At 45.3% G+C, this 22460-nt stretch overlaps 1 protein-coding gene across 6 annotated transcripts in view; it reads left to right on the top strand.

Annotated features, from left to right (window-relative positions):
- Positions 1-20685, top strand: part of FAM222B (family with sequence similarity 222 member B) — a 40822-nt gene extending 20137 nt beyond the window's left edge. Inside the window, exons 1-3 of one of the 6 annotated variants that reach the window (XM_030028218.2) lie at positions 2346-2488; positions 6850-6977; positions 13855-20685. In XM_030028218.2, the coding sequence (XP_029884078.1) occupies positions 6896-6977; positions 13855-15440 (1668 nt within the window). In that variant the 5' untranslated portion in view covers positions 2346-2488; positions 6850-6895 and the 3' untranslated portion in view covers positions 15441-20685. Of the gene's footprint in view, positions 1-2345; positions 2489-3152; positions 3267-3727; positions 3747-3785; positions 4128-6849; positions 6978-13854 lie in introns of those variants that run through there. The other 5 variants (XM_030028220.2, XM_041126707.1, XM_041126708.1 and 2 more) reach the window with 5 other exon arrangements.
- Positions 20686-22460: the final 1775 nt, after the last annotated feature.

Genomic DNA, 22460 nt, shown 5'->3' with positions numbered 1-22460 from the left:
TGTGCTGTGATTTGCAGTGGGCAGACTGTAAAAGCAGCCTCCTGTTTGTCCATTTTACTGCTAGGAGTTTCATTTGCAAAGTGCAGGCAGGAGCAGGCTTCTTGCCAGCAACAGCTTCATTCAGATTAGGGCTTTAGTTCAATTATGTCCAATTAACTTTTATTGCAGATAGCAGTGATAATTACTTGCAAGTCAATTTTTTGGCTGTGGTTATCCCAAGGCTAAAGTCTGAGCTTGATGGATTTTAATAACTGAAGTGACGTATAGCTTTTCCTCTTTTTTTTTCTTCTTTAGGCCTCAATTAGATGAAAGGTCAGAAGCTATGTAAAAATCCATCTTACAATTAAAGCCAACTGTTCTAGTCTTCAGCAGATGCGTAGTACTGTGTTTTAAAATAATCTCTTGGGACCGACCTAAAAAAAGGCTTTTTAAACTCTAAGATCATAACCTTGAGCTCGCTGCTGCTTTATCCGAAGAGTGAATTTGATGGAGCTGATGTCACATGTGGCAGTACCTGCCCGCCTGGAGCTGAGAGCCACTGCCTTGGCTTTTTTTACTGCACTACATCCTGTTCAAAATTGCTCACCTAGAAGCCTTTAGTGGTAGCCCTTGGGCATGAGGAGTGTGATATGAACAATATTCCATTTAAGTGCTGTTACCCCAAAGCTTCTTCATTTTCTTCCTTGCTGAGCATTGCCATCTCAGCTCGGGGAGAGGAGCAGAGCTGTGCTGCAGCAGGTGCCTCCCCTCTCCCAAAGCACCTCACGTACATTTGAATTCTCTCTGCCTTCCCCTCCAAACTGTTTAATTTTGTTGCCTGAGTAACATTATAAGTTGAGGTCAGCCTTAAAAGGTGAAATGGTTCACAAGCAAAATCATAGTTAATTAAACTGCAAGAAGCAAAAATTGATTTTGATTGAAACTGTTGGAGGGCTCTACAAAAGGTCCACCTGAATGCAGAAAGCCAAAAGGTCCTGTGCTGGCAGATGCTGACAGTGCACTCCCCTTGTTACAAAAGGCGACTTTCTATTGTTCAGTCTTCCTATTTTTTTATCCCCAAGTACACTCGATGCTATTGTGATTTATTGCCATTTCAAAAGACTACCTCTCTGCGCATTATTTTGCAGTTTTCCATTTATAAAACATTAAGAGGATGTGATACCGGCCGGCGATGAATACAGTGCTAGTTTGGTAATTTTGTTCCAGGAAACGGTAAGATTTATCTCTGGCTCTTCAGCAGTCCTGGGAAAGGGCCATTCTGGTAAGTGCCCAAGAATAAAGGGGAGTTTTAGGGCTGGAGAAAGGCAGGAAGCCTGCAGGATCAGTCTAGACACTGTCAGGCGAGGCATGGCTGACTGGAAGGAATCATATTGAACACTGAGGTTGGGGGGGGGGTTCAGCGTCTGCAGTTGACACAAACAAATTTTTGAAACCCCTAGATTTTAGGTTAGTTTGGGAGAGGGAAAAGGAATGAGTGTCATTTGGTCTCGAGCATCTTGTTGGGGGGTAAATGAGACACTGAGTTTCCCTTGGAGCATGAAAATTGGCCCGGATTCAATTACATTTCCTGGCAAGCTCTTACAGACATTTGTACCAAAGAAACTTCACAACCCGAGTTAGTTTTTGGTTTTGTTTGCAGCATTTATATATGCTGAACTTGGAATGTGCCGCGTGTGCTTGGGGGTTGCCGTAAATCCCACCAGCGGTTATGGAACTTCATGGGACTACCTTGTGAATAACGAGGAGAAGCGAAGTGTATCAGCGCTTAACAACCCTCACACGGCTTACAGGACCCCAGGGTGCTGGAAACTTGGAATAGTTTGGAGCTTTTCTTTTGTGTGTGGGTGGATGCTCCTGCTTCCTCCTGGCCCCAGGCTTTGTGAACAAGCCCACAGTTAATCATGGAATTTCAGACATGCGTGTTTACTTTCAGGAACCTAACTTTAGACTTCACCAGCTTGCTTTCGTCTAAACCAGCTCAGTTTCCCATATTTCACTGGCCGGGGATGGTTTGTGGGGAGTGTTTCCTTTGTGTGCTTACCCTGTAAGGCCTCTTGGGAGCTTCAGAGACTGGCGTATTTAAAAACTTGGCAATAACTCTGCATATGTGGTCTGTTTATATAATGATAAAGCTGTGTTAGAGTATTAGAAATTTCCTAGTAGTACCAAGTTGCTTTACACCTAGGTTTTACTCTAGCTTGTAAAAGTACTCCCTGGCCTGAGGAGCACTGGGTCTGGCAGAGGCAATACTAAACTTTGAATATCAGCCAGAAAATAATATATCTTTTTTTTTTGTCCAGAAAGGCAATATCATGGTAAGTTTTACTGGAACTGATTCTTAGCTCTACAGGGAGGGTGTCCCTGGGTAGTGGGAGGAGGTGAGTTCTTCCGTCCTACCCAGTGAGCCTTGATGGTGACAGGGCTTACTCTGAAAATCAGTGCAGGGGACACTGTGCTGCCTGGACCAAAAAAACACCCTGATGTGCAGGTAAGGCTGAACATAACAGTCCTTGTGGGGATGTGACAACTACCCCCAAAACCCAAGCACTGCAAATTTCTCTTAAGCTTAACATGCTTTGACTTAATTATTAATAACTCTTAGGAGGGAAAAAAAAAAAAAATCTGTTCATGTGTCTAAACCTGCTGTTTCATAGACCGTCCTGCAGTAAGTGTGCTGTTAAGATTATATCCTGCAGCCAGATTAGATTAAAATCACTTCAAAGAGGGGTATTTATTTATTTATTCCAATCTAAAGATTGTTTTCCTCTAGGAATGTACTTTATCTTTTTATATATATTTTCAAGACAAAGCTCGTTACGCTGTGTTTGGCAGTATACAGAATCAGTTTAAAATACAATTTTAAAACTTTAAGGGTTTTACAGCTGCCCTCCATTGCCAGGTGCCAAAGCCTACTTGTCAGCTTGCTCTGCAGTTTGCAGCTGACTGGTTTAGATGACAGCGTTACTGAGCCTGGTACAGTGCAAAAACCCCTTGGTTCTTGATTCACTGTGTCCATTCTGGTTCCCCCAGTAACACACTGCTGTCTTTGGAGGGGCTGGGGCAGCAGCCCTGCGGGGACCTTTGCAGGTGCTGGTGCCCACACAAGTTGCTGCCATGGAGCCAAGTCTGCTAGTGAGAAGTCTTGACGTGCCAAGTTCAGTTTACCTCCTGCTCTGGACTAATTAGAAGCAATAAAGCTGAGCGCAGGAGGGGATGATGGGCCCAGCTGCCTTTGTGTCAAGACCCTGCGCTGCCAACCTGAGACAGTGCGTAACAACAGTTTGAGGCGGCCATTAGTGCTCACCTCAATCCCAAATACAGTCCGTGAGGGGGGGTTTCACTTCATTTTAGCTGGGTGGTATGTTGGAGTTGTCTGCGCTAGCTCGGGCTGAAGAAGAGTCAGGTCAGAAAGTAGTAGTCAGGTGCTGAGTATCTCAAAGGGAATAAATGTTAATTAATTTCTAACAAAAAAAAACCCGGGCTTTTTTGTAAAGATATTTCAAATGCTTTTGTTTTCAAATACTGAGATCTGGGTTTTGAAAAACTATATTAATTTCATAGAGAACAAAAATTGGAGCAGGATTTTTAATTATAATACGGAATTCAGTAATGGAGTTATGGTCAGCACTTCTGTATAAGTCTGAATTTCTTTTTTTAATGCTCAGCAGTGACCTAGATGGCATCAATTTGGTTATTGCAAATCAAGCTAAAAGAATGATTTTATGCTTCTACTTCAAATGATTTTTGTAAGTCCAGTATTTCCTTTAAAATTATTATTGCCACCCCAGTCTTTTATGAACCTTTGGCATTGCCTAAAATGATTATCTGCCTGCGGGAAAAACTTGCCTTTATAGCCCTCTCTGAAACATTACTCTCTGTATTGGAGCTAAAGCTTCTGTAAATACATGTTTTGACCTTCAAGGAAATACTGCTGTCTTACTGCAGAAGCCTGGCTATTCCGAGTTGAATGCTGTGACCACTCTTAATCACTTGTTCTCTCTCCTAATGTGCCATTATGCTGTTTATTGCTGTGTGCATGGCGCTGAGCCTCTCTGTAGCACTTCAGCGAGAGGCTTACTCAAAGAGTCACAGTGTTCAGGCTATAATGAGCGTTAATGACGGAGCAGGTGAGCAAACCCTCTGCATATCTTGCTGTCAGAAATGCTACTTGTTCTAAGAGCACGTTGAGTGCAGTGCTGCGCTGCAGAGCGCTTTTCTCTCTCTCGGGGCTGCACACAAACTTGCCATCGGTTAAGGTCCTTTGGCCGTGCAGGGTTGGGAAGTAATGCTGGGCTGACATCAGATGTTACTGGAGTAAAAGGTAGATGCTTAGGTGAATATGGGACTGGTGTGATCTAATGGTTTTCTGGCTATGGTGAAGGCTCTTAATTTTGTTTGTCTGCTTTTCACTGTGAAATAGGTCTTGTTTTTGCCAGTCTTCTGAAGTTGATGAAAAGAGGAAAAAAGGAAAACACAATTATTATTTTTTCTTGCTGACTGTGAGTGTTTCTGTTGCTTACTCAGGTAAAGCTCTGGCAACTCACAGTGGTTTTGTCTTCTGATTAAAAGGAGCTGGATTCTTGTTTTGTCTTTTCGGTCTTGCTGGGCATAATTTGGGGCAAGAAACTGCTGCCCACAGGCTGTTTGCAAAGTTTCACTGAACATTGCATACTTATAGTAATGAATGAATCTCATCTATAAAGGTCGAGCAACTTTTCAGTTCCTAAAGCAATTCCTTTAAGTTGTGGGTGTGAGAGGTGTTCAGAAACGATGTGTGAGAGGTGTTCAGTCATCGTTTCTGAACAGCTTCTGAAAGACTCCAAGAACTCCACCTCCTACAGAGGGTGGGAAGAAAATCCGGGTTTAGATTTATTTTACAGCATTTTACAAGTACATATCTTGGACTTCTGGTAGTGCAGATCATTACTGTCTCCTAGGGATGAAATGGAGAATGATGTAAACTTGTTCTGTTGGTGGTTGTGCTGTCGGCCCTGCAGCTTGGTGAGGTTGTGTGTTTGTTTCTCATGGCACTGAGTCACTGTTACTCTGAGTGGGCAGGGTGAATGGGCAATAGCATGGAGTTGTCAAGCTGACATTCAGTGCCCAAAACTATTTTTAATTGTTAGTCACAGTGCCACCCAACGGGCTCGCTCAGCAACGCTCGGTCAGCTTTTGAGAGCACTCGCACAGAGAAAATGCAGAATTTTTTGTAAATTAATATTTGTATGAGGTTTCTTGGCCGCTGGTTTAATCAGCTTTTGCATGTTGAACTGAGGAGGTGTATATAAACATGGAGCTAATGAATTCTACACAGAGAGTAATTGCTGTGCTATGAGAAAGCTTTAAATCCACGCTGTTTGCTGTATTGGTGCAAGTACTCCTTGGGCGGTCTGATTGTGATGGTGGCGTGAGGTTAGGTTTCAAATTAAAGTCTTTAAAACGTTCCTGCAGAGAAATTGGCTTTCAGAGCTTTCTGGAGCATGAAGGCAGTGGTGCTATCCAGGACGCAGCGGTGACGTTGCCACGTCGGGTGTCATCCAAAGGTTTCATTCACATCACTTACGCAGTCCTCAGCAGTACGGCTCTTTCAGAAGTAGCCTCTGCGGGGTTTCTGCAGCCGTGGCTTCTCGTGTCAGTCTCGAGCTTTCCGCTTCGCCTCTTTTGATCTTTGAATGCCTCCCCAGTTGCTTTAATTGGGGTTTGTGAAACAATGACTGAAATTAAATCAGCCTATAACTTTTGAAGCCTTCAACTCTTTCCATGTTTTGGGGGTCATATAACAAGCCCCAAGGCCTTTCTAGCTGCTCCTTGGGTGTTTTGGCAAAAGCACTCCCTGTATAGCAGTACCGATGCTTTCGGAGATCTGGGCAAGGAGGAGAAGTCAACTGATTTCTCCAGCTTGGGTCACCCAGCCTGTTTCCCAGAGCTTTCTAAAGTGCTCGTGGCTGGCTGTGGCTTGCCCCAGTAGCTGCAGCAGGGGGTATTTGAGCAGGGGATGGGGCCAGGTGGTCTCTAGAGACCTTGTTCCAACTTAAATTTCTCTCCATAATTCTAGTAACGTTGGGAGACTTTGAGTCTGAGTTAGCTTTGTTGCTGGGAACCGCCGCTTTGTATGCCAGTGATGGGATTTGAGGGTAGCTGTGCAGTGTTTATATATAAAGAGCTTTCGTGCTCAGTGCATTCATTTCGAGGTTTGATTTCCTAAATGTTGAACCTCTGCAGTAGAGGATGGTGGCACCTCTGCGGCTCCTTTGTGCAGAAGGCACGTCTTGCCGTTTGTCTAACCCAGAGCCATGCAGGTCAGCGAGTCTCCTATGAAATGAAGGAAGTTGTAGCCATTCATCTTTCAGCCTAATGGACCACAGAAATTACAAGCTGTAGCATGCAGCTTAATCTTGCCACAAGGCAGAGTGCTGCATACTTTGCCTTCAATTTATGCATGCCGTGCCTTTTTATTAAATGTAAAAGAGCAGTTGACAGGATTTCTCCAGAGGACTTGCTTTGGCTATACCTGGTAGATAGCCAGCGCATTTCAATATATAGTAAAATGAATGATGGTGGTTTCTTTACCATTCATAACAACCACCTTTGAAATTTGAGGATAGAGTTATGGATTATCCTCTGTGTGTCAAGCAGCAGAGGAGAGCGAGATGGCTATTTTGGTTTTAACCCTGCAGACGACGCACTTCTTGAAGTATTTCCATTGCCGTTCTGAGATGCAGTAAGGGCTGGAGCAGCGGTTGCGCATCTGTGCTTGGTCAGGCCTTCACCAAGGGATGGCTCTTTGCCACTTTCTTTTCTCTGTTCCTCCTTGTATTATAACTTTGAATTGTCTCTCTGTTGTTGCAGTGTGCAGAGGAGTGAATGCCCCATGTTGTGTTAGTGCCTGTCTGCCATGCTGGCCTGTCTGCCAGGACCAGGTGACCTCTCCTTTCAGCTTCTTTCTTACACGCAGATGAACACTGGACTTCAGAAATGTGAGTGACGTTTTGTCTGCAGGATGTGGTTAACTGTTAAATCTGGCTCTGGTACAGCTGTGACATAAACGTTTAGGATACAGTGGAAAAACTATTTAATGTTAGTCTTTCTTTTGTTATGCCTTCAAGGCATCCATCAATAATGGCTCTGAGAAATCGCTGTGGAGGTTCACGTGTGTGCAGCAAGCTCTCCCCCCTTCCTGGCTTTATAAAGGTTAATTTTAACCACAGCAAGATGAAATGCAAGTGAGGTTTCTGTGAGATTCGTGCCTCTTTGCTGAAAACATTTTGTGCTAAAAGTGTGCCAGCTGACTTGCTTCTTAACACAACTTTTTCCTGACTCCTTTTCACTTCCATTTGTTTAATTACTCCTAGACACCAATAGAAGTTGGATCAGGCTAATGCAAACCTTTTGAGGTCAGCATCTCTGTTGTTCTACATACCTGGGGCATATACTGCAAATATTAGTGATCTAGCCCAAATTACTAAAGTTCAAAGTTTCCATCTTCCTTCTGATGTCTCTTTGGTGCCTCTGAAAATATGTCTGCAGAGTACTCTGGTAATTCTTTTTTGATAACTTCAGTCATTTTTTTGATAGTTGTGCTAGTATTTTTAAGAACAACTTATGCTTGGGAATGTAAGTTTACTGGCTACAGATTTTTTTAAATCTTACTCTGACTCTCCTCTTTATCACTGAAGTTGCACATTGATTGTTCAGCTGAAATTTCAGAAATACCAAGGTTTCTACGTAAGATCTGTGTACTTGGTTCTTAGGGCTGTGACCTGTCTCTTGTATTTGAAAGGTGCATTGGGAGATCTCCGTACCCTTAGTTTGCTGATGGACTCGTTGCTCTTTAAAACGAAGTAATTTACAGTCCAGTTGTAGCTAACTTGTTAATACATTAAGGCTTGTGATGCTACTGAAAATAGGTAAGAGAATTTTGCAATTAAGGGTGACATGCTCAAAGTCCTGGTCCTGCCAGAAGTGGATGACGCTGTTCACGTACACACGTGGGCTCCCCCCCCAGCACTTGCATAGCATTTATGCTAACTCCACAGGCTTGGTAATTGTAATGACACTTTCGACAATAGTAGAAATCTTTTCTCACAAAAGGACTTCCTTAGATGGCATGAAACCAGGCATTCCTCTCCTTTCTCTTTTCCATTTCCGGTTCAAGCTTTGCTGACCAAAACATGCTTATTCAAAAGATAGGTTGTTGTGGTGAGAACGTGCCTGAGTCCTTGCATTATGTGAAGTTTCTTTGGTGGATTGAAAAGCTTAGTTCTGAAAGCAAATTGTTGAGGTTCATGTGAGGGTAGCTGTGCATAAATCAGGTATTTGCTAATAACATATTTACGAGGCAACGTGCTGGTATGTGGGCAGTTTCTTGACCTGATAGTACCTGATGCTGTTTCTTAGAACTGCTTATCCCTGTGCTGAAAAGAATTGCTGTATCCTGCTTACTGAAGAGCTCCGGGTACTGCGTTTAAAAGAATTTGGGACATAAAGTAGCTGGCAGGCACTGGCTGGCAGTGGTAGTGCTCAGCTGTTCCAGTTTGTTCTGATTTATATGGAAAATGAAACTGCTCGTACAGACCTTGCTCACCCCTGCTGCAGATGTGTGTAAGATTAATTGGTGCATTTCTCTCCATACTGTATATGCACAAGTAGTCTAGCCCCTGGCCAAAGGAAAGCTGAGTTAATGAGCATTTTTAATGAACGGTGACTTGTGACTTTTGATGGGGGGTTGGAAGCAGTCTTTAATAATAGTGCTCTTGCTTTTATAAAAGGCACAGAACTCCACATGACAGCCTTTATTCAGACTTAGAGTGTTTGTATTAGTAATTTTTTAAGTGTAGCTTTCTGGATCAGGCTTTTTATTAATGCTTAAAAATCCACATTAGCTCAATTATCTTTTTTTTTTTTATTATTATTTCACTTTCAAATAAGAGGCTTTTTTCTTAAAGGTGGTCTGTGCAAGTAGGAGTTTTGTGGATTAATATGCACATATTTTTTCCTTTAGAAACTAATCACTACAGGACTTCCAATTTCAGTATTTTTCTTTGAATTCCAGCCTGCATCACAGGAAAGGCTAATCCTGAAATTCATCCCTATCCATGCAGGGGATTTCTCACTGACTCCGTATTGATATTCTCTCCTTCCTCCCAGTAACTCCAGTATAAACCTGACCAGTCAGTCGGGATACTTGAGGCAAGACTGTTGAGGCAGTGCCTGTAGCTGCTGTCGGACATAGCAGCAGTGCTGCAAGGCCTGGGAGAAAAAGGGTGATTTTTCGTGACAGTGGTGCAAAGTCAAGGTGAAAGGTGCTTCTTGGAGAGCTTTTGTTGGGGGGCAGGGGGAACAAAAGAGCAAAGAGCAGGTTGGGACTGAATATGGGGTCATCAGCTAAATCGAGTCCTTTCTAGGGGTGAGGGCTCTTTCTGTAAAGCCTGTAGAGAAACTGCTGCAATTGAGATTTTTATGCAGAAGATGGGCACAGCTGTTTTTCGCCTGTCCCAACGCAGATGCTCTCATTAGGTTAGGAATCCTGAAGGCCTGTTTTTATTTTGTTTAATGTTAATGAAGATTTAACCGTAGGCAGTTTTAAAAGCAGTGGGTTTTAAAGCCTTAATGTGAAATGCACTTAAAAGATGTTACATTAGTGCTGAGGTGAGGCAGAGAAATATATCTCATTTCATGATAAAAATAGCTCCAGCGGTGAGACGCGCACAGGAATGTGACCAGATGAATTGGTTGCCACGGGATTAGCGGGAGTGTGAACTTGCAGCTCACCAATTTATTGGGGTAATTGCTCATATGCACAGCTTTACCTTACAGTAAACATGAAATAATTACTTTTCAACAAAAGTATTCAGCCTTGCATTTACCATTAGGTAGCTTTGTGGAGCTCATCCCATTGTTTTCTTAATGTAGCTTGCTCATCTGCCTCATCATTTTATGGCCTGATCCAGAATTCTTGCAGTTGCACACAAATGATGAGCATATTCCAATACCAGCATTTTCTTTCGGTCTACTCTAGCCGCTTTTCCATTCACTTACTTACCAGACCTAATTGTTCTTTACTGGTTTGTAGGATATTTGTATGGGATATTCAGACTCTTGCTTGCCCCGTAATGCCCTTCTCCTTTCTCCTAATTTTTTGGTGCCTTAATTATTACAGTCATCGAATCTTGCCTATGGAACTACTAGCAAAGTGCATTTTAAGCAGCACATTGGGACACTCAGAAATATATCACCTTCAGGCCTAAGTAGAATGGCTGAGTTAGTCCATAGTAAAAGGAGCGTAATCTTAGTTGTACGCAAAACAGGTGCTGTTTGAAATGGTGGTTCATTTCAGAAGATCCTGTCCAAGGGATTTAAAAGATGGTTTACCATTTTGTAGGATGACAAACTTGATGTTGTTGGTGCATCATTTAAGTTTAACTGAGGGGTTATTTTCTCTCGTCAGAGGAAGGAGTTCTTCCAGATTTGGGATTACAGAGGTGTTGTAACTGATAGCTGCAGCCTGTTCAAACATTGGTGTTTTAGCTGCTTTCTAAAAGCTTCCATCGCAGTTCCTGTGTAACAGAAAAATAGATGCTTGGGTAAAAGAATATTTAGTGTATCTGTTCAGTGTTTATATTTACCACCTAATTTGCTGATATACTTATAGAAATGGAAACCAGCTTGGGAAATTTTGAAGGTAATGGTGTCTTAAAGTATCTACTTAATTTTCCATCTGAAAGTAAAAGCTTTATGTGACAATGGCTGTAAGCGTAACATAAACGGTAATACAGACAGCTCTGGGTTCCTTTGTCCATTGTTGATGGTTCTTCTCTGATTCATGGTGAGTTGCAAGGGTCATCTCTTGGGGAAGAAACAGAATTTAATGAGTGTGGGCAATGCTAAAAATAAAGGTTGGGATTTCATGAAGGCCTTGGCTGTTGAGGCAAGGTAGTACTGGCAAATGCCATTCGGAGGCTCTTCTTTCCATTAGGAGCATAGCAGCTCACTCAGAAGGACAGATACAAACCACCTGCCTGCTGCAGCAGGTACAGGGATGTGAACAGAGGATATTTCTGGTTAATATCAAATGAGCATTTCCTTTGATTAAGAGAAAGGGTGGTACGTGTCAGTGTTTGGACAGCACAGGGAGTAAGAGTAGAAGCAGTGCCGTGGTACATGCTGTGCTAGAGATGCAAGACAACCTGCTTGCAAAGCTGCGTATTTCACAAAAGATATTTTTAATATTTCTATAATTATCCTTTCTTTTGGTATCCATCCTATTTTCCATTTTCTGACCCATACTTTCTGAAAGTGAGTGCTCTTAGAGCAGTGCTGCTGTCCCTCACCTGTAAAGACTGGAAGCTGCAGGATGCAAAGAGAGAGGGAAGGCTGGTACTCGTGTATTCAGGAGTCTTTTGGAGGCAATTTGCTTAGAAGAAGCAGAGGTGGATTTTCAAGAGGAAGGGCTGTTTGCCTGGGAGTATCAAGCTCTTTGGAGCATTAGATTTCCTTGGGTCAGAGGACCAGATGTGGGGCTGGGGTGCTCTTGGGCTCTGGAGGATCTGGCTGCCGCGTTTCCCAGTCTTTCAGCACAGCAGCAGATGGCATGGGGATGCTGAAAATTTCATTGAAAAGGATGGGTGTTTTTTTCCAGTAAACTGTTTGCAAGGTGGTGGTGGTGGGGAATTAAGCAAAAGCAAAATCGGATTGTCAAAGCTGCAAGCCATTATTTGAAGATTATAAAATCACTTCTAAAGCAGTAGTCCCATAGGAGGTAAGCAGCAGAGCTGTGGTAGGGGAATGGCCCAACTCTCTGCTTGGAATATGATTGTAGTGAGAGAGGCACAAACATTTCCCTAGATTTCTGAAGTTCTTTCCAGAAGCAGTTTGAGCTTGTGGGCAAGGTAGATATCTGGTGAATTGGAGTAAGTGAAACCACACTCCTCTCTCCAGAAGTCTTTTGTCTGTGTCTGGGGAGTAACATGTTTTTAATCTTGTGAGGTAATCACATAATTTTTCTGTGTGATACAAGGATGCTGTCCTTAGCAAGGTGCCACACTGAAAATTCAGCTGAAGAAATAATTGCAAGCAGTAAAATAATGCACATGTAGCCTCCTTCCATTTGCTGAACTTGGACTGACAAGGGCTTCCTAATGGACAAAAAGACACTCAAAGTGCTTTCAGATGTCAGCATCTAGAAAAGAACTCAGATGTAAACGGAGGCTTGAGCTGAAGTGCTTTGTATGTGTATTGGGTTTGTGTGGCAAGGTTTTGGCGGGGGGGGGGCATTGCTACAGGGCTGGCTTCTGTGGGAAGCTGCTAGAAGCTTCCTCTGTGTCCGACAGAGCCAATGCCAGCCGGTTGCAAGACGGACCCACTGCTGGCCAAGGCCAAGCCCAAGCCCATCAGCGACGGTTGTAGTGCCTCTGGAATAACATATTTAAGAAGGGGAAAAAAACCTGCACAATTGCAGCTGGAGAGAGAAGTAAGAATATGTGAGAGAAACAGCCCTGCAGACACTAAGGTCAGTGAAGAAGGAGGGGGAGGAGGTGCTCCAGGTGCCGGAGCAGAGATTCCCCTGCAGCCTGTGGGGAAGACCATGGTGAGGCAGGCTGTCCCCCCTGCAGCCCAGGGAGGTCCACAGGGGAGCAGATCTCCACCTGCAGCCTGGGGAGGACCCCACGCCGGAGCAGGGGGATGCCCAAAGGAGGCTGTGACCCTGTGGGAAGCCCGTGCTGGAGCAGGCTTCTGGCAGGACCTGTGACCCCCTGGAGAGAGGAGCCCACGCTGGAGCAGGTTTGCTGGCAGGACTTGTGACCCCACAGGGGACCCATGCTGGAGCAGTCTGCGCCTGAAGGACTGCAGCCTGTGGAAGGGACACACGCTAGAGCAGTTCATGAAGAACTGCAGCCCACGGAAAGGACTCATGTTGGAGAAGTTCGTGAAGGACTCTCCCGTGGGAGGGACCCCACGCCAGAGCAGGGGAAGAGTGAGGAGTCCTCCCCCTGAGGAGGAAGGAGCGGCACAGACAACGTGTGACAAACTGACCGCAACCCCCATTCCCCATCCCCCTGCGCCGCTTGGGGGGAGGAGGGTAGAGAAAAATCAGGACTGAAGTTGAGCCCAGGGAGAAGGGAAAGGTGTGGGGAAGATGTTTTAAGATTTGGTTTTATTTCTCATTATCCCACTCTGATTTTGATGGGGAAATTAGTTTAATGTATTACCAAAGTCAAGTCTGTTTTGCCCGTGACAGTAATTGGTGAGTGATCTCTCCCTGTCCTTATCTCAACCTACGAGCCTTTCGTTATATTGTCTCTCTCCTGTCCCTCTGAGGAGGGGGAGTGATAGAGTGGCTTTGGTGGGCACCTGGTGTCCAGCCAGGGTCGACCCATCACAGTATGGTTCCCACCTCAGCTTTACATGGGTTTAATGTTTAATTCATAACTTTCTGATTTTTAATTACGTGGTAAAGATACTGAGAATTGAAGAACCATAGGGAGGCAGCCTCAAATTGAGAGAATAGAAACTAGCCCACCACTGCAAGCCATAAGAAATATTTCAAGCTGGAGACAGTCCGATGTTTATAGCATGTTACCTGTTTTTCTCCAACTGTAAACATACTCTGATGAAAACACTGGTTTTGTTTTGCTCCCCTAGGCAGGTCTTGCCTTAAGCTGAACTGGGGGTTGTGTTGGTCACCAGGTAATAAAGGGAATGAGGTATCTGGTACACGGTCTGCTGGTCTAGGAAGATGAAGTTCTTGCCTCTTGATTCCTTGGAGATTTTCTACCCTTGTTGTGCAACTGTATTGCCCTGGGGTTGATCCCTTGCTTACCAGAATCAGTATTGACGAATTTCCTTTCTCCGCAGGGGACACTACACAGAAAATGAGATCTGCACAGTATCCTACCCCAGCAGAATTGGATGCTTATGCTAAGAAGGTCGCCAACAATCCACTGACTATAAAAATTTTTCCAAACAGTGTCAAGGTTCCCCAGAGGAAACACATACGCCGTACTGTGAACGGACTTGATACTTCGGGCCAGAGGTACAGTCCCTACCCGTCTCAGGCCACCACAAAAACAGGCCTCCTGGCGATAGTCAAATCTCCAGCAAAAGGAATTATCAAAGACTTTGACGGGACACGCACGCGTCTGCTGCCGGAAGCGATGATGAATCCCCCTTCCACACCATACGTTGCACCTAGCACTTTAACCCACCCCCAGGCGCTTGCTCGCCAGCAGGCTCTCCAGCATGCACAGACTTTGCCGCACCCCCAGAGTATACCGCAGCCACAGACTTTGCAGCACCCTCAGGGTATACCACAGCCACAAAGCTTACCGCACCCTCAGGGGATACCGCAGCCGCAGACGCTGCCGCACCCTCAGAATATGCAGCAGCCGCAGGGCTTGCAGCATCCTCAGACCATGGCACACCAGACTCTGCAGCACCCCCCAAATCCTTTGCTGCAGCCAGGTTTACATGGAAGCAGAAAGATGCCGGATGCAGATGCGCCGCCGAATGTGACCGTGTCTACCTCAACCATTCCCCTCTCTATGGCTGCCACCCTGCAGCAGAACCAGCCACCGGACCTGAGCAGCATTGTGCACCAGATTAACCAGTTCTGCCAGGCCAGAGCTGGCATTAGCACTACCTCAGTATGTGAGGGACAGATTGCAAACCCCAGCCCTATAAGTCGCAACCTGCTTATCAATGCAAGTACCAGGGTATCTACTCACAATGTCCCTACACCCATGCCTTCCTGTGTAGTAAACCCTGTAGATCATGCTGCTGCTGCTATTCCTCCTGCCTCTGTTAATGTGCCCATGGTGAATATTAACAGGGTGCCGCCCGCGTACCAGAACGAAATCAAATCGGTTGCGTGGAACCAGCACCAGCTTGCACATCTGCAGCAAATGTGTGGGGATGCTGCTGGGCCTGCTGGACTCGCAGGGAAGCACCCTCAGAGAGAGATCGCAGGGCAGAGTTTTCCTGGCAAAACTTCAAACTACCCTCAAGAACTGTGCATGGGCCAGTCGTTCAGCTTGAAGCCCCCCATCGAGAAGCCCACGCCTTCTCCACCTGTGAATGGGTTGCAGGGACCCTTGCCATATACCAATGGGCACTATTTCCAGCCCATCTGGAATAACATTCTGCCCACACCCAACAGTGACAGCTCTGGGTCCCAGGACCTCGCCATGCCTTTCCATGGGGGACAGCCAGCAGGAGCACCGCTAGATTGTGCAGGAGGAACTCATTACAGAGCTGGAGCTGGCCCATCCAGCCAGAATAATGTGATGCAGACCATGGATTACCTAAGCGGGGACTTCCAGCAGTCCTGCTTCAGAGATCAGAGCATGGCCGTGCTGGGAAAAGTCCATCGGCCTCCCATGAACCGAGCACCTGAACCATCCGATAGTCGAAATCTTCATATTCAACACCCAGGGTATAGATAGGCTGCAGTCACTTTCACAGACAAAAATTATAGGTTTAGTCTTAATTTTAATTAATAAGCAAGGCATTTTTAACTTGCAAACTTGAGTGATCATTATAGTAACCATTGGAAGAAGACATACTGTATATTTAAAAGCTTTGCTTACATGTTATCTATCTCCTTTATGCATCAAATATTTAACATGCCTTTTGTGTCAAAGAATTTCATTACACTACTTCACGCCACAGCTGTTTTCCTCGCCACAGAATCCCCTTTGTGCAGCTTTTGCCTTCTGCTTAGTAGCTCCTTGCTGGACTGATGTTGAGTTGCTGCAGGGTTTTGCAGTTGCATCTGTTCCCTAGCTCCGTCAAGAGCGAGGTAGCGTAGCTGCTTAAATTTCCATCTCAATTTCCTCTGAAGATTAAGAGTAACAGAATTTGTCAGGAAGCAGGGCTTATTTTCAACTCGAAAGCCCATTTCATTAATGCATTAAACATTGACCATTTGCACTGTCTAGAGGCCTATTTAATTGAAAAAGAAGCCTACATTTGAAAAGAGCTAGCTAGGGGTATGTATTTAGGCATTAATATAGGAAGAAGCTTTCCAGCTGTTTCTTGCTGAGACGCCTGCATTTATTGTTTAGACTTTGTCCAAAGTCAAAAGTCTCTGGCAGATTTTTCTGACACTTTTGTTTTGCGGACAGGGTATGGAGGAGGGGGGAATGGCGGTTTTAGGACATAGGCAGCATAGCTGCCATAGGTGGCTGTCTTTTTTCTGCATCTTATTTCCCTTCCCCGCTCCCCTTTCGCCAGCGTAAGAGCTAAGTTTGTCTGAACCCCTTGCTGCTAGGAGTCTGGCCGTCCTGATGTGAAAGGAATCCAGACCCACTGACAACTCCAAAAAGGGTTCAGCCGCCTCTCCAGTAGCTAGAATTAATTTCGGGGCGAGGAGACGTAACTCGAGCTCGTCTCCGGTGCAGTGAGCGGGTGCACGGGACGTCGTGGCACGGTCCCACTGCGGCAGCAGTACTGCTGAGACGGGAGACGGTCGATCTGAAGCAAAGCTCCCGCTTGTGAGCCGCTGTGGGACCGATGGTCCTGTATTCCTCTCGCATCAAAACGCCACGGCAGATTTAACGGAACAATCCTCCTCTCTGGGAATTAGCGAAGCTATTTATAACATTCCTTTTTCCCAGGGTCTCGGTGCCTAACTCCTCCTGTTCCTTTCCCATGTCACTTCCAGCAGCTAGTCGAGTCAGTGACCATAGGACACTAACTACTGGGTAACCTCAGCATCTTGTTCTCCTCAGTGTACCGAAACATACCTTTCCTTTCTAACAGCCAAATTTGTTGTAAGTAGAAAATTTCTCATCTCTGTTAATGAGACTAATACTTGAACATAATGATCACAATCAAGTTTGGAAATTAAAAAAATAATAATAAAAAAATAAATGCATTGATTCTTTATATGTACACTGGCTAAAAATATTGCTCTACACTGTAACTTTTAAGTGTAATATTTCTGTATGAATGTCGCCTGGTAGTGTGGGTTTGAGTAGCATTGTGTATGGGTGAACCCACTGGCCTCCGCCATCCACTGGCCTCCCTCACAGCCCTTTGAAAAACAAAGCCTTAAGTATTTGCTCCTTGAACTTTCCTTAACGAGCATGGTTTAAAATCTTAAGACATCATACAAAATTTAAAAAAAAAAAAAAATAACAAGTTTTGAAGTGACGTCATAGTTGGCTAGAGATTCTTAAAAGTTTTTCGTAAATGGAAAAATTAGAACACATTTATTTGTATTTTTTTAATTTAGACGTGTAGTCCTGGGCTGTAACAAATATTTAGGTTTCAAAGCTTAGCAGAGTACGTTTTCTGACTCCTTGCGTAAGTTAGTACACTTATATCATGTCATTATTTAAATTCTTTTAAGTGTACTATAAACCGTTCTTTAGTGGTAACTCTTTAGCAAAGTTAAGCAATTTGACTAAAGACGGATTAAATTATGTGTTGGCTTGTGTTGCCTTATATTTAAAAAGGAAAAATTGCCTGATTGTGTTATGCCAAATGATAGCAACATGAAGTCCTAATTTATTGTTTATAATCGTATTCCTGCAGTCTTTGTGAAAACTGGTAAATATACATCTATGAAAGAACTAAAATCCTGAGGCTTTTCATGCAATATTTTTCTGAATACATTATATTGGAAGCCAAGGTTCGAGTCTGAAGCTGCTTCCCTTACAGTCTCCCCGCCGTCTTCCCCGTCCTACTCCCCCAAATCGATCTAGGGCTGTGCTATGACTTAACCTTTCCTGCCGAGTTAGTTACTGTAAGGTGTTCTGCTACCTGAATACATACCTTTTTACTAAATAAAATATTGGCATCTCCTCTGTTTGGTAGCCTGCTACAAATCTCAACCCAGACTGTTATTAAAAGCTAATTTTTCCCTCCTGCTCTTCTCCTGAGAGAGAGACTGAGTCGAGTCCCGCGTTGGGGTGTTTGTGGAAGTGGTGTCGATGCCTGGGAGGCGTTTGCGTTAGCGACGGCAGCACGCTGCGAGTTGTCGGGGATTGTTCTGCACGGGCAGTCACAGGTAGAGCCATGACCTCTGAGGCTTTGCCCCGGTACAGCAGGACCGGGAAGCAAAAACACTCCCGAGACTCACCCGGGTGGGACATTGCTTGAAAAATAGGAATCATTTGACTATTAAAATATACTGAAATATTTCCTTTTGTTCTAGGAGTGAGATTTTTCTTTAAACCAACCCTTTTCACTTCTGCAGCAGCCTGTTGCTGTCGGGCTCCTTCCCCACTACATCTTCTGTAAGGAGAAACGCAAACACTAGCCTGCCTCATTCCCAGCTGCGTAGGCGCCCGGCGTGGGGATCCACATGTGGCACTCTCACTCACCAAGGTGACAAAGGGAAGAGCAGACGAGGCGCAAGCCAGAGGCCGGTGCTCCGGTGCGTGGTAGGAGGTGTGCTCTCCTGGAACTGTTTTTCCCCACGCAGTTTTATTTCTGTCCGGTGCAGAAATAAGAGTAACCTAAAGGCCAGGGACACGCGTTTGCCCTGAGCTCTCCCCGGGACCCCAAAGCAGATGGTTGCCTGCCTTTGGGGTTCACACTGCTGCTCCTGTCGCAGGGCTCGCCTTGCCTTTCTGTCTGTCTGTCCGTCTGTGGGTCAGTGCCTTCCTGATCGCTGACTCCAGCGCGAGGCTTCAGTTCCCTTGATGGAGCCTGGGTACTTGCAGGTGACAGTTCTGCTCCTTGAGGAAAGAGTAAGGTATTTTCAGATGTTTTCCTGAACTATTTACGCTGCCTCATCAGCACTGAAATCTGTCCCCTTTACAGTACCACACTGATTTAGCAGAATATCGTTATTCTGATGGTTCCTGGCAACTCCCTTGCCAGCTGGAGGTGGACATGAGATAGATCCTAGGAGAGAGAAACATGAAAAGTGATGTAAACCCTTCCACGAGGAAGTTTCCATCTCTGACGTGTCTTGTCATTCCAGCAGAAGCTTTGAAGCTGTTAAATCGCAAGCCCAGTTTGTTACAGCCCAAAGTTAACATTTTATAAAGACACTTTTGAATTTTCTTTAAGCTTATGATATGAAAGATGTCTCAGTGGGACTTGGCCGCTCCCGTAGAAACCAAACAGAAATGTTTGCTGGGGCTCACTGGGGAGAGAACTGGGAATTGCTGCTGTATTTCATTAAACCACAGACTGATGATAAACACTGCTGCTTATGTGCTACGGGTATGAACTAGAATTTTTTTTTTTTTTAATTTTTTTTTTTTGTCCGCAGGAAAAATAAAAAGCAAAAAAAAAGAGTGAAAGAGCGACCTGGTCCCTCTGCCCCTTCTGATGGTTTTATGCAGTGCGAGTGTGTAGCTTGTGTGGCCGTAGTCGGCAGCACGGGGAGCCACAGGCAGCATGGGGTGGGTGCTTTTTCCAAACGGAATTTGGGGAAGGATCTCCTTGGACTTCTGAGGTATGAAGGTGTCGGGCACAGCCTGGCTGCCCTTGTCCAATAAGAGCACCCAGAAGGTCTGGGAAAACAAAAGAGAGACAAAATCTCAGAGCCAGAAAGGTGCTGAAATAATTATTAAAAAAAGGAGGAGTCGAGGAGGTGGTTTGAGTCCTGTCAAGGTGAACTTGGAGAGATTTTTGACGACGTCTGTGAGGGTTAGGGCTGTCCTGCGCCCTAAAGGTCTGCTTTGCCTGGCCGGGACAGAAACATCTTGGGGAGACGTAGGGCTGCTCCAAAAGCTGGTCCTGGAAGGTTCCCTAGAAAGTACTGACTGCCCTGCAAATTGCTGACCTAATAGTGCGTAATAAACTCTGAGTTTTGCTTATTAACATAATACTAAATACAAAATTTTAAAGGGGATTCATAATATTTGTAGACCCCCCTTCTGGAAGATAGGAGCTGTGAGGGTGATCACACATCTAATTTAATCTGCGTGCTTTCATCTCTAAGAACGACACAACTCAAAACCCATCTCCTCTGCGCTCGCTGCAAACATCTGAGTGTCAAAATCCCTCCGATGGCAAACTAATACCTTTCATACTGTTTCCAGTGTTCCCCAGATACTTAGAAACATATTTGGTTCCCACATGCTTTTCCAGGAATTTGGGCTAAACCGGGCAGCTTAGCCCAGCTAAGCTTAGCTGGGAAGAGCTCTGTTTGCCCACAGGCACTGCCGCGTCCCGGTTCCAGCATCCAGAAACGCCGTCCCGACAGCAGCCGCTCCGTCCATCCGCCCTGGGGAGACGGAGCTTCAGGATCCTCCTCTCCTTTGACTTGGCACCGCTGGAGCTCCTTCGTATCTGGTTTCTTCATCTGTCCCCCCCGCAACAGGAGGAATCCCTTCTGCAAAGCTTCTTCAGGAGACTTTTACGTCATCTTTGCAGCTAGTTAGACCTGTTTACTGGGGCGAAGATCTGGTGCGATAATGAGCCAGCGGGGACTTCAGCGTAAGTAGCTGCTGCCACCGCCGAGGAGTTACCTGCAGCCACAGCTAACTCACGCTGAAGGCTTCTGGCAGCTGGCAGAGTAAGATCCAACCTTTTAAAACTTCTTCAGGGCCAAATAGGGGTTTCTTCCAAAAATTTAATTTCTGTGCTTGGACTTTTCCCCCTACACTGAGCTAACCGTACCCTGGTAGAGGGTGGGAGGATGCGAACGTTGAATTTGACCCAAAGTAGGCAACGTGCCAAGGTGTTCTCTGCTGAAAGCCAGCAGCACGTCGTCTCGTGATGGAGGCCGTTTGGAGAGGAGCAAAAAAAAATCAGAGCTGAAAGAAGTCCTGCTTGATGGGGGGGTCCTGGAGGGTCCACGGGGCGTGGAGGAGCCAAAGGAAAGGGGCACGTTGAAGTCAGGTCCTCGGGTCTTAGCTGGGGGGAGGGCTCGTGTTGGACATCCTCTAGCAACAGCCGCCGTTCAGATGCTCTTCCAATGCTCAGCAAGGCCAAATTGCAATAAAGTTACTGGAGTATTTTATCTAATTAGTTTAAGTTAATTTCAAGGCAATTGGGTACAAACCATTAATTCAGCTGGGATGGCTGCTAGCCTAAGAGATGCACTAAAATTGAAGCGGTGAAATCGCACCAAGATTTAAGTGGTCCCACTGTAAAAACCTTCTCCTTCACCCCCCTCAAACCCCCTCGGTCCTGGGGAGGCAAAGGGCTGGGGGGAGGGAGGGGAGCCTGGCCGGGTTTTTAATAAAGGATGTGCAAAGCAAATTTGTCTTGCATTTTTCTCCTGATGAAATACTAATGCCTGGTTTAGCCGTCTTGGCTAAGAAGCGTCAATAAATAATCAGCACAAATCGGGGCTCTTACCGCCTGAGCAGTAGATGAAATGGTTTTGCCAAAAATTCTCCCTGTCTACATCCCAAAGGTTTTGTAAGATGTTAAAAGGATTTGGTGTTTAATTAGATAAGGGCATCGCCAATGTGGTTGGGGATCTTAAACAAGCAAAGTCCAGCCCCTGCCCTCCAGCCTGGGGGGGGGCTCCTCTCCCTCCTGTTATAGGGAATTTGATAACACTTTCCCCTATGGCTTGAGCATCTCGTGAAATACCCGGCCAGTGTCTGAGCCCTGTTGGGCCGATGGAGCCAGGAGAAAGCTGGCAGGTTCTGAGCCTTTAGAATAAATCTTCAAAACCAACAAGTTCCCAGGAAGTTTATTTTTATACTAGATATTTGAAGCTAAATTTAGTAGCAAATCGATTTTTCTCCTTCTCCCCCATGAATATTAAGAGCATCACCTCCTGCTTCGCAATCCAAGTCTAGCAAGGGGTTTGCTCCCCCTTTTTATGTAAACACGTGAAGGTTAAGAGGTGCTTGACGCTCCGACTGACATTTCCAGCCAGGCACCACACGGCGACGTGTGGCTCCGGTAAATGGAGCTGTCGTGCGGCGTTCATCGACGCAGGGTGGGTCTGGGCTGGCGTGCCGGCGCTGGGAGCTACTGGAGAGCGGCACCCGATGGCAAATTTCACATTTATGATTGGAGAGGGAAAAAGAAAAAAGGAAAAAAAAAAAAAAAAAAAACAAAAAACCCCACCAAGCAGAGAAAGCAGAGGGTTGGCAATAGGTCCCTGGGCAGGGGATGAAGCAGTGCAGGGTCACCAGCCCTGGCTCCTGGGGTTTGTTTTTCTTCTCAGCTTCCTGGCGCTGGGCTTTCGCTGAGCACAGCCGGGAGCTGCCGTGCAGGCTTTCACCAGCATCACTTCACCACAATAGCTGAAGCTTTTAGGTCATAAATAATCTATGGATTTTTTTTTTTTTTTTTTTAAGGCAACTGGTGTGCAACAAGAGGCTGCTGACACCCGGCTGTAGGAACAGGAGAGGTCCCATGCAGACTGTGTGTGCATGTGTATATACACGCCTCTGTATATAAACATACATAAATATAAAAAACATAAAATACATATAAATAAAAAGTATGCAGGACAGGCATTGGCTGATGCGCTTACCCGTAGCTAGCTCAGGCCACGTCAGTCCTAACGCAGCGAAAAAGCGGGTTACGGCTCT

This window comes from Aquila chrysaetos, chromosome 10, assembly GCF_900496995.4.
Source record: "Aquila chrysaetos chrysaetos chromosome 10, bAquChr1.4, whole genome shotgun sequence".
NCBI classification, from domain to species: domain Eukaryota; kingdom Metazoa; phylum Chordata; class Aves; order Accipitriformes; family Accipitridae; genus Aquila; species Aquila chrysaetos.
This window is presented reverse-complemented; position numbering and strand designations above follow the sequence as displayed.